Source organism: Aulonocara sp. 'chitande type north' Nkhata Bay, linkage group LG10 (genome assembly GCF_057382095.1).
Source record: "Aulonocara sp. 'chitande type north' Nkhata Bay isolate Kocher_YH1m ecotype deep benthic linkage group LG10, A_spYH_male_GT1.1, whole genome shotgun sequence".
In the NCBI taxonomy this organism is placed as follows: Eukaryota; Metazoa; Chordata; class Actinopteri; order Cichliformes; family Cichlidae; genus Aulonocara; species Aulonocara sp. 'chitande type north' Nkhata Bay.
In genome coordinates this window covers 26,414,060-26,425,567 of record NC_141353.1, presented here as the reverse complement: position 1 = coordinate 26,425,567, position 11,508 = coordinate 26,414,060, and the positions used below count along the sequence as shown (strand labels likewise).

The following is an 11,508-nucleotide window of genomic DNA, read 5'->3' as shown; positions in this document are numbered from 1 at the left end:
TTTGGACTTACTTGGGTTCAGCTGAACATCAACTAAAAGGCACAAAAAAAAAATGACAGCACAGTTTGTCTTCTCGCACACAGCCTCAAATTGTTACTTTTAATCCAAATCTTTATTCTAAACCGCAAGAGCTCAAATGTTTTTATTTCACTCAAACACTTAAAACATGAGCACATTAGCCATTTTAATAAACTAAACTGTTTAGCGAACAATTCTTTACATCATTCTTGACGAACAGTCTGAGGTTTCAGTCTTGATGCTCGTGCTCTTGTCCGGGTATGAGCCAGCGTATGCTGTCGGTCCGCAGGATAGCGTACAGAGTGAAGCTTGTGATGAAGAGGATGGAGAAGACCAGCAGCCAGTCGATGCTCCTCACGGGAACGTTAGGGAGGGGACCGAGGCGGTCTGTGTCTGTCACATTTCTATCAGGGCCGGCTTCAAAACCTGGAACACACAGAATTGGATCTTTTGAGTGGTTGTTCAGATTCATTTTACATGACTCAAAATAATCTTCCAACCACCCAATTCTGACCCTTTTGAGCCCAAACCAGTAAGCTCTATATAATGTAACACATAACCTGCATTTGTACCTGTCTGGTTAACAAGAAAAGATGTGAGCGTATCCAGCGTTCTGTCAGTGTGGTTGAAACGAGCCATTGGTTTTGCCCCTTGGAACAGCAGGATGTTGGGCACTGCCACAGTCCCAAACCTCGTGGAGAGGCTGGTGGAAGATGGAGACATGCATTGCAAGAAAATAACACGCAATAGATTTAAATATTCATTGGTCAACAAAATAACCTACAGAAAAATCTTTTGAATATACATGATAGATGCATTCAAAACAATTTTTGAGTCTGCAGTTAGTCGATTTTTCTTCTTTCAGCTGTTTCCTTTAAAGGTAACAACAGTGGATCATCTGCCTCCATCTAATCCTGTACCAAGTATTCTCCTCTGTCACACCAACCCTCTGTGTACATTATACTTACACAATGTCATGTATAATGTACAGGGATACAGATTATTATAAGCACCCTTTATGAGAACATAATCAATCAATTCTTGGATGTTTACACAAAATAGAGTCCAAACATTTGTTGCAACAAAATGATTTTCAGCTTTTCAAAATTCTGGTCTTTAATTTACTTACTTTGCCTCAAATGTGATTATAAAACCAAAGTCACAAAAAAGACTTTATTCTACATTTGTATTTTTATCATTTTCAACACAAAAGAACTTTTATCAACTACTCTAATTATCCAATTAACTGTTTGCTAATAAACATGAGCTATATTCTGCTTCTATATAGATGCTAAGGTGTGGTGAGCCACAGACGACAACAGCTTTAAAAAGTATTCTAAGAGGGGTTTTCACAGTGAGATTACACAGTTAAAACTAGAACAAAGGTGATCATTTACCTGCTGTGCTGTGAGGCATCCAGTGCCAAGAAATGCATGCTGGGAAAAACCCGGGGAAGGGCGTTGAAGTGAGGTGCCAGGTTGGCTGAGAACTGGCACCAGGCGGTGAAGAACAGCACCACAGAGCACTCTGTGCTGTTAGCATTGAGGAACTCCATTAGATCCTGAAAAAAAAAGAAGGGATGGGTTTAGTGTTTTTTATCCAGGAGAGAAACAGGAAATTCTCCTGCATGGAATTTTATAAGAGGGATACAAACAGAACCTGAATTCTGGTAAATTCACTCAAAAATGAAAGGTGTAAAGGCAACAAACAACAATGCTCACGATACAAACAGTGAGTCACGCTATGATGAAATAAAACAAAACTGATTTACAAAAAGGTTTATACACAAAAAAATATACAAATAGATGCATTAGAAAAGTTGATAAATGAATCTTGTATATGGTAACTGGTGTAAATGTTTGGGAAATTGGTGGCACACTTTTTACACACTTTACACAGCGTGTAAACATGTGCCTCAGAGGATGGAGTGAGTACCTGTGAGGCATTGAGGACCTGCACAGTGAAGTTCTCCATTCCTGTGATGTTCCGTCTATCACAGTTGACTTTGTACGTCTTGGCGGTCTCCGTGGTGTTGTGCTCCTCAACCGTTATGACCTCCGCACGCACAATGTCAAGCGTGAGCTGCAGGGAAACATTCAAGGAAAAGTTAGTTTCAGCAAAACTGCATTTATAACTATGCATATTTGGGCTAATCTTCAGTGAGACATTATCAAGCACACGTCAAAACATAAAAGCTAAGCTGAGGCTGAAATTAAATTAACCTTGTTATTGATTTTTTTTTATCAATTCATTTTTAAGATAGGAGAAGACTTTATTGATCCAACAGCGGTTTAAGTCAGTTGGTTTATAACAACCAGTGTTAATATCTTAAAGTAAATTTGTCCAGGAAGACATTTGAGAATCAAAGGATCTCATTGTCTCACTTAATCATCTTAGAAGACAAATCTGCAAATCTTCACAAGTGCAAATTTTACCTTAATAATAAATCATTTACTAATTTGTGATTATCTTTATATTTTGGGTTTCTTTTGGAATTCATACATCAATTTAGTCACTGTGGTAACTGAGGTGGTAACCCTTTAAGGCTGCAGTCTAACAGCAGTCCCTTTTTATGTCTCAGTTTCATCTTACTAACCTGCTGTGATGATTCAGCATCTTCCTCCTGTGATCCACCATTCTCAGCTGGAGCCGGTGAACTACACTGGGCACTGCTGTCATCACAGGGCGGGGAGAAGCCTGACTGAAAGTCTTTCACATTTTTGGGGAAGAGAGACTCGATGTCAGATGGATCGATGGGAGTTTCAGTGCCCATCACAGCATCTGCGATCTCAGCCGTCTTGAACTGCCTCTTCGGCAGAGAGTCCAGGTCTCCGGACTCTACAAACTTGGGGCTGTTCTCCAAATCGGACAAAGTGTCCTCTGACAAAATGAGCTCCAGTGAGTCATCATACTCTAAGGGACAAAAAAATAATTAAACTCAGTACATATAACATATTTGTAATTGTTTTCCATTCCATCTGACTTTTAATAGTGAATCACTGCAGAAGTTTATCTGAAGAGAGTCTTATTTCTTGCTCTAAGGTGTCACTTACACTCCTGTGAAAAGTATCTGTTCCTTTCCTGATTTCATTGTTTTTTTGCGTATTTATAACACTTAAATGTTTGGGATCACCAAACAAATATTTCACAAAGGAAAAGGTTTTCAGTGTTTATTTTATTTATACAGGAAAAATGTTTTCCAAACCTACCTGGCCCTGTGTAAAAATGTAACTGTCCTTAAACCCAATAACTGGTTGTTTCACCTTTATCAGTAGTTTTCAAGCATAAACGGCCTGTTACTGTGACCAGGCCACTTCAAAACCTTCATGTTGGTTTCTTTAAGCCATGCACTTACTGGTGTGTAACCGTAATGTTCAGCTTAGACGTCTGGTTAGAATAAACAGCGTCTCTCACATTATTTCGGCCGCCTAAATCCATTTGAAGGACTAACCGACTAGTCAAACATTACACAGAGAGAATATCATGCGTTACTGTTAATTATCAACCTTAATACAAACATTATATTTCATAATTAAAGGTTTGTACTGTTAGCATTAAGGCTAGCTGCAGCTGTCAGTCTCCTACCTTGAGCAGACGAAAACCTGAAAACATCCGCATGATGCAGCAAAAATAATAAGACAACCCATAATTTAAGTTTATTTAAAACTCCCTTCATATTTTTGAAATTTACTGAGCAAAACACGATTATGAAAAGCTGTCACGACATTTCGAGAAGTGAAGGCATGCTGCTGGACTCATAGGAACGATTGGTCGGCTCTGTGGCGGAAGAAAACAAACGATGCACATGAAAACGGGGCTTCCGGGATGGTTATTTAACCCATAAATTTATTTTTATCTAGGAGATCCAATCCAGATATTTCTAGACCATTCCTCGGACATTTAAGTGCTGTTCAGTTTGGGTACTCAGAGATATTAATCGGTTTTTCAGGTAGTGTCGCTTTACTTCCTGAAGTTTACTGCACAGCCTCCACCTTATTTTCCATGAATAAGGGAAACCGAGAAACGATTTCAAAATAAAAGCGATCTTCAGGGGAACGTGATTTCCCTGCAATTTTAGTCTGTCATTAGTGATATAATAAATAATGGAGTAAAAAACATACGGAAATAAATATGAAGAATACATTTTAAATTACAGAAATATCAAAATATGATAACGTTACATACATAATTAACCTTGCTTGACCAAATTAAAACAAATAAAGATTTCAAAATAAATACAGCTGAATTCAGAGGGAAAAAATAGCGTATGATGTCAAATGATGTCAAAAGTCTTTAATTTTTGTATTCGAAATCCGAATCGCATCATACCGACTAAGTATCACTGTAAGAGTACACAGTGTCGAAATTAATATGTGGAAACTGAGTATACTTGTATTGATATTGATCTCATGGTTTATTATATCATTGATAACGGAATAAATGTGTTACTGATAAAATCACATTCGCAAGAGCATCGCTTTAATTTGACTGAGTTTCTCTTAGAATAATATGTAGCATATACACTTAAGGCAAAATAAAGTGGGTAGAGTCTGTTCACTTCAGACAATTATCATTCCCTCCCCTTCCACTCATCAGCCAGTAAAAATGTGGATCTAAAGACCATGTGATCAATACAAGTGCTGAAAACACCACACACCACAGATCAGTGTCTCAGTGTCAGGAGGAAATGAATGCAGCTTTTATCTGGTAACAGAAAGTGAAACTTAATTTAACTGGAAGAGAAATGGCGCAGCAAGTGATTCAGCTGGATCAAGAAAAACTGAGCTGTTCCATCTGTCTGGATCTCTTGAAGGATCCAGTCACTATTCCCTGTGGGCACAGCTACTGCATGGACTGTATCAAAAACTACTGGGATGAGAATGAAACACACAGCTGTCCCCAGTGCAGAGAGGCTTTCATACCAAGACCTGCCCTGGTGAAAAACACCATGTTTGCTGAGTTAGTGGAAGACCTAAAGATAGCAGGACTTCCAGCTGCTTCGTCTGATCATGCCTATGCTGGACCTGGAGACGTGGCCTGTGATTTCTGTTCTGGGAAGAAGCTGAAAGCCTCCAAGTCCTGCCTGGTGTGTATGGCCTCTTACTGTGAGCATCACCTCCAGCCTCACTACAACGTAGCTCCGTTAAAGAAACACAAGCTCATCGAAGCCACTTCAAAACTTCAGGACAACATCTGCCCTCACCATGATGAGGTGATGAAGATCTTCTGTCACACTGATCAGCAGTGTATCTGTTATCGCTGCTTAATGGATGAACACAAAGACCATGTTACAGTGTTAGTGTCAGCAGAAAGAGCTGAGAAGCAGAAAAATCTAGCAGGGAATCGACACAGCATCCAGTACAGAATCAAAAACAGAGAGAAAGATATGAAGGTGCTTAAGCGGGAATTGGAGGCCATCAGTCTTTCTGCTGATAAAGCTTTGATGGAAAGTGAGGAGATGTTCAAAGACTTAATCTGTCTGATTAAGAAAAAAAGCTCTGAGGTGAAGCAGAAGATCAGATCCAAGCAGAAAACTGAACAGACTCGAGTCAAAGAACTTCAGGAGAAGCTAGAGCAGGAGATCAGTGAGTTGAGGAGGAAAGACACTGAACTGGAGCAGCTCTCACTAACAGAGGATCATATCCATTTTCTTAATAATTTTTCCTCACTGTCACATTTGAATAAATATACAGATTTACCAAGCACCTACAACCACACTCTCCAGTACTTTCAAGGTGTGACCACGGCTGTATTACAGGCCAGAAATAAAATTAAGGATCTTCTGAGTGATGAATGGACAAAAATTATAGTTGCAGTGAATAAAGCAGATGTGCTACTGCCTCAAGAAGAACCCACAACTAGAGGGGAATTTTTGAAATATTCTTGTGCCATCACTGTTGGTCCAAAGACGGAAACAAAGCCTTTCTCAATGTATGGACAAGCGTCATATGGAGATTACTCTGAAAACTCGCATGTCCAGAGTAATGAGGTTCTGAATGGACCTTGCTACTGGGAGGTAAAGTTGACTGGTATAGCAACAGTAGGTGTTGCAAAGAAGTATGACTCCTATAGTGGGTCAAGTAATAAATGTGGATTGGGATCAAATTACGAGTCTTGGGCATTAAAATATTCACATGGCAGTTATCAATTCAGACATGGAAACATTTTAACTTCCCTCTCAGGCCCTCAGTCTTCCACAGTTGGAGTGTATTTGGATCGCAGGGCAGGTATTCTGTCTTTTTACAGTATCACTGAGACCATGAATCTCCTCCACAGAGTCCAGACCAGCTTCACTCAGCCTCTCTATGCTGGATTTTGGATTTATTGGAATCAGGGAAACTCTCTTGAATTGTGTGAGTTGAAGGAGACAAGTGATACTAAATCATGAGAATTTAAGCTCTGCCAACTGTCGTGCAGTACAGTGTGAGTCTACACTGCAGTGCACTTCATGGATGTAATGTTATTTTGCGGGGGGGGGGGGGGGGGGGGGGGTTATGTTGTTATTGTGTGGATGCTTTAAGCATCCACACTATTGAGTTCCTCTTGGGACTTCCGTACACTTTTTGGCACTTAACTACTTCCACAATTTTCAGTCGATTTTCACCGTTCAAATTTTAAACTATTCTGCTATTTCTGCTAATGTGTGCTATGTCTTTTGGTATTTTTCACTATTATACTTTTTAAAATATTAAGCTTAATTTGTCCCATTGAAATGAATGGGAAACTTCTGCAATTCTGCTAAAATTTGCTTGTTTTCGAAACTTAACTACTTCCTCATATTTTCACGTAGAACAAGCATTCAAACTTTAAAATGTTCTCAAATTATTGGGCTATTCAGGTATAAATCAGCTTTTTCAAATCTTTTACCGTTTTACTTTTATGCCTCTTAAAGTTTTCAGTTGCAAAATTGTGATTTTTCACAAAATACATGCGTTGTTATGGTTGCTATGCACTTGGCTTCCAGTGTGCCACTGAAGGTTTTGCAGTCTTCTCTTCATGTCCGAACAACTTCTTGCTACTTGCTCAATTTTCACTCAACTTCCACAAATTATACATCAAAACGTAGGTATTTTTGCTGGCTTTCCGAAAATGTCACTATCATTGTTGTGGGATTTATAGAATTTTGGCAAATCTCCTCAGACCAACACAAAGTCGCAAAACTCTCCATAGAAAGTCAATGGAGAGCTTGTTCAAAATCACCGCTTGATTTCTGTAATGAGAGGCATATTCCAATCGTCATATCTCCTTAACGAAGCAAAGTTAAGACATAAGGCTTGTCCCAGTATATCTTCAGACACTCCTGACGCTCACAATTCAAGAATTTTTTTTCTCACCTATTGCCGTTCTGAAATGAGTTAGACTTGTTTGAGAGTAGGAAATTTGTCCTTCGCTCAGATTTCTTCAGATTTCAAACTCTGGAAATGAACCACTTTTTTCTCTCGTCATATCTTTTTAATGGATTTCCACAGAGACCTGAAAATTTCCATGATTGTTCACCAAAGCCTGCTGTCTCTTACGGTGAAAGAATGATATCGATACTCCAAATAGATTTAGAGTTAGAAAGCGTTGTTTGAGGGCAAGTCAAGGCAGTTTTTGCTTTGCTCTACTCAGTTATGGTGCATTAGAAGTCAAATATCTTTAATAATTCATATTTTAATGATAAATTGTCAACACTTTAAGATTCCCCCATCTCTTCTGAACAAAACGGTGTAAGAATGACCGTTCTAGCCCCTACGGTTAGGAAATTATGGTCATTTGTTTGAGGGGAGTCGTCATTACGAGAAATAGACTGCAAAAATCCTGTGTCTCTTTGTGCTGCGTGCACCTGTTTTGGCGGGAAAAAGTGCACAGGCTCTCTGATTGGTGGATTCAAATTGAGCAGCTCCCAGGCTGCTTGACTGAGCATGAAACTTGCTTCTCTCTCCCTGTGTGTGTGTGTGTGTGTGTGTGTGTGTGTGTGTGACACACACACACACTTCTTCTGCAAAGTTTTTACAATTTCTGCAACTTTTCAGCCTTTTCAGCTAGTTTTTGCATACAGCTTCAGCTTTAAAGCATCCACACTGCATTTTCGCAGGAAATGCTAATTTTTCTAGTTCTCCGATTGTTTTTCAAGCTACTAAAATATTAACTTTTGTTTTGTTTTCACACTAAACAACAGAATTTTATATCAGAGCCACAGTAATAATGAAGTTTGTAGTGTAATATGAAGTGTAAAGTGGTTTCTATTTCATTGTGAATTTTCTTTTTTTAATTGGTTCAACATAAATTAGAGTAGGTTTGCTTGTTTCAGTTTAGTTTTTATTGTTAAATATTTTATGGCAATTCAGTTTTCATTCGTTTTAGTCCTTTTAATTATTATTAAATTATTATTTAATTATCATTAAATTGTAGAACAGATGTTATAATAGAAAATATACTTTATGACATCCCAACTCTCAATAAACATATTCAACAGAACCTCATCAGGAAAGCTTTGTTTTAATTTTTTTTATTGATTTCAGTAAACTGGAATTATTTTTTTCAAAGCCCAGTAGTTTTACATTGTAATATAGTTTAAGTGTACTATAACCTTGGTTTGAATTTATAGTTGAGTTGTATTTGTTTGCTTATTTGCTTGCCGTATTTGTTTACTGTTCTTTGTACAATAAAATGAGAAATGTGCACTTAATAAAGTTTCTGATTTAACAAAAATGTCTCCAGCTCTTTACCATTTAGAGCTGACGTTGATTTTTTAAAATATTTTATTCATTTTTGTCCACAGTGAAATCAAATGTTTCATTATGAGTGAGACAGACAGCGGTGAGGAGGGCTGTGCGAGTGTGTCATGGTCCTGGGTCATGCGATCCAGTGTTTTTGAGTTTCTTGTTATTTTGTTATTTCATCTGTATTCCAGTTTCTTTTCAGTTATCTAGTTATTCGGTCAGGCCTAGTTTGCAGTTAAGTTCATGGTTTATCAGATTCCCCTTGTGTCATGTCTAGTTTCCTGTTTTATTTTGTAAAAGGTCTTGTGTTCTGTGTTCATGTGCTTAGTTGTACTCTCCCCTGTCCTGTCATTAGGTTCATGTATGTCAGCTGTTTCATGTGTTTCCTCTTCCCCTAATCATCTCCTCTGTGTTTAAGTCCTCTGTTTTCAGTGTGTCATTGTCAGGTCGTCTGTTTTCCTCACCATAGTCACAATCAGGGGCTTTGTCCCAATTCAGGGTCTGCACGCTTGAAGTACGCGCACTACGCGTACTACGTACGGTGCGTACTATGAGTACGAGAAGTGCGGAAGTGAGAGGCTTGTGAAATGGGACGGTATACGCTTCGTCGCGCTGTTCAGGTTGCCTAGCAACCATGATACTAACCGCGAGACACGTTACATACAGCTTTGTTTGACAGAAATGAAGGAGAAAAATGTTTTGTTGGTCATTCATTTTTGTCATGACATCACTTTGATTAGTTGAGTATCTGAGGCTGAAACCACGGGACTGTAAAACATGATTGTTGGGCTTCATTTCTGTGCTGAACAGTCATTTAAGATTAGTTAGTAAATAACAATTAGTTAATGTTGTTCATGAGACTAAAGTCATCTCACTGTGGTAATGTAAATATAATATGGCCAATACTATAGTATTGTCAGATTATATATATATATATATATATATATATATATATATACATATATATATATATAAACACATATATCACTGACTTTCAGCTTGTTGTGTTTGTGGATATATGACTGACTTTAATTATTAAACATTCGCACATAAATAAGTGACATCATATTCAGTACTTTTGACAGTTCACTCTTCGGCCGCTCCATCTTATTAGGGAAATTCCATATACATAAATGTAAATTTCAAAACTCAACCCCATCATTTAATTTGTTTTTGATTGAAATTGAATAGTACTTAAACTCTCTTAAATTAACTTCCAATAAAAAAGGTTTATCATTGATTGAAATTCATTCAGAAATTTTTAAGGAATGAGCTGTCACAACTTTCAAGTACAAAGTTGTTATGAAGTCTGTCACATCCCCCCCCCCTTTTTTTTCTTTTTTTATCCTTTATTTATTTATCCTTGTTATTTCATTGTACTGTATATTGTTACTGTTATTTGCCTTGTATGTCTACTGTACAAACTGAACTGGAATGACTGACTGTTCGCTTTATAAGTTCAATAAAGTTTGGAAAAAAAAAACCTCTTCGGCTGCTCCCTTCTGCCATAATTTGCGGCAAAATTATCCACACCCACCGCCGCACTATGAATTGTGGGATATATGGGACCACGAAGCGTGCACCGGACCACGCTTGATATTTGGGGAAATCGACGGCGCATTTGGAGTATGCATTTGAAGTACACTTCGAATTGGGACAGCCGTCGTCGCGTGGCGGTGACGTAACCGCACTTGAAATGCGTACTTCAAGCGTGCAGACCCTGAATTGGGATACAGCCATAGTCTTAGTTAGCTTTCATAGTTTGTTCCCAGTTTAGGTTTCTGTTTAGTTATTGCTCTTGTGCTGCCTTCGTTCTTGTTTGTTTTATTTATGATCATCAGCCACAATAAACGGCTCGCTTTTGTTTAAACTGCCGTTTCTCTCCCAGTGTGTGCTTTTGGGTCCGTTTCTAAAACACACCGGCGCTCCCCACCGTGACAGAGTGCATCACAAAAACACATAAATATGCCTGACACCCGTAAACGAAGCAGCATCTGGCTACAGTTTAAAGACTTTTTTGTCTCTCTCTTGGTCTCGATACCCTCTGTTCTTGGTATTGTCTTGGTTTAGGCAGTCTTGACTACAAGTGTAGCTTAACGGACACCTGGGCCTTATGACCCCAGGATATCACATGATAGGGTGGGGCTAGGTTTCATGATGAGTTCACCTGAAACCTTGGCTGATTGTGACCCACACCCGTTTTCACCCCTTGGCTTGTGTCATTAGGCAGAGGAATAATAATGGTCCAGCACCTACTTAGGGACATTCCAAAAATGGCTTAAAAATCTGGGACTCTCCACCAATTGCTCTTAGAACTGAAGAAGCTTCTCGCATAAGAGCTGAAACGTCTTCAAGTAACTTGAAGAAGTCCAGATGCCTTTCTTTCCAAGCTTCTTTAAATATATTTTGTGCTTTGTCCTGAGCTCATTTTGCCAGACACCACATATAAATAATTGCAGTCAATTACTTTTTAGAGTAGGTTTTATTGGAGCTCTTGCAGTAGCTGTGGCCACAGGGAACAGTGACTGGGTCCTTTAGAAGTTGCAGACAGATGGAACAGCTCAGTTTTTCTCAATGCAGCTCCATCACTTGCTGCACCATTTCTCCTCCAGTCAAATTACGTTTTACTTTCTCTTTCCAGATAAAAGCTGTTTTCGTCTCCTTGACACTTCGACAATGATCTGAAGCATATGGAAATTTTTCTGATTTGCATTTTACCACATGACTCAGTAAAGAGAGTACGCAAATATGCACTGTGATGGACCAAGCAGTGAAGGAAACTTAG

The 11,508-nt window shown here is 38.6% G+C and overlaps 2 protein-coding genes across 2 annotated transcripts; one reads left to right on the top strand and one right to left on the bottom strand.

Moving 5' to 3' along the window:
- Positions 1–126: 126 nt before the first annotated feature.
- On the bottom strand, positions 127–3,803 carry txndc15 (thioredoxin domain containing 15). The gene is made up of 6 exons (XM_086307543.1): positions 3,604–3,803; positions 2,615–2,931; positions 1,954–2,100; positions 1,416–1,579; positions 591–721; positions 127–444 (listed from the first exon to the last, which is right to left on the bottom strand). Exons 1-6 carry the CDS (start codon positions 3,692–3,694, stop codon positions 248–250), a joined length of 1,047 nt encoding a protein of 348 aa, XP_086163669.1. The 5' UTR covers positions 3,695–3,803; the 3' UTR covers positions 127–247.
- A 911-nt stretch (positions 3,804–4,714) lies between these two features.
- On the top strand, positions 4,715–6,406 carry LOC147321016 (E3 ubiquitin/ISG15 ligase TRIM25-like). The gene has a single exon (XM_086307542.1). The coding sequence runs from the start codon at positions 4,763–4,765 to the stop codon at positions 6,404–6,406; it is 1,644 nt and encodes a 547-aa protein (XP_086163668.1). The 5' UTR covers positions 4,715–4,762.
- The last annotated feature ends 5,102 nt before the right edge of the window (positions 6,407–11,508 follow it).

Excerpts from the sequence above, each read along its gene's own strand:
- LOC147321016 (XM_086307542.1), top strand. The coding sequence starts at position 4,763 with ATGGCGCAGCAAGTGATTCAGCTGGATCAAGAAAAACTGAGCTGTTCC.
- txndc15 (XM_086307543.1), bottom strand. The coding sequence starts at position 3,694 with ATGAAGGGAGTTTTAAATAAACTTAAATTATGGGTTGTCTTATTATTT. Across the intron at positions 2,932-3,603 it reads CAGGTTTTCGTCTGCTCAAG|AGTATGATGACTCACTGGAG; the intron begins GTAGGAGACTGA and ends TTTGTCCCTTAG. Across the intron at positions 2,101-2,614 it reads ATGCTGAATCATCACAGCAG|CTCACGCTTGACATTGTGCG; the intron begins GTTAGTAAGATG and ends GTTTCCCTGCAG.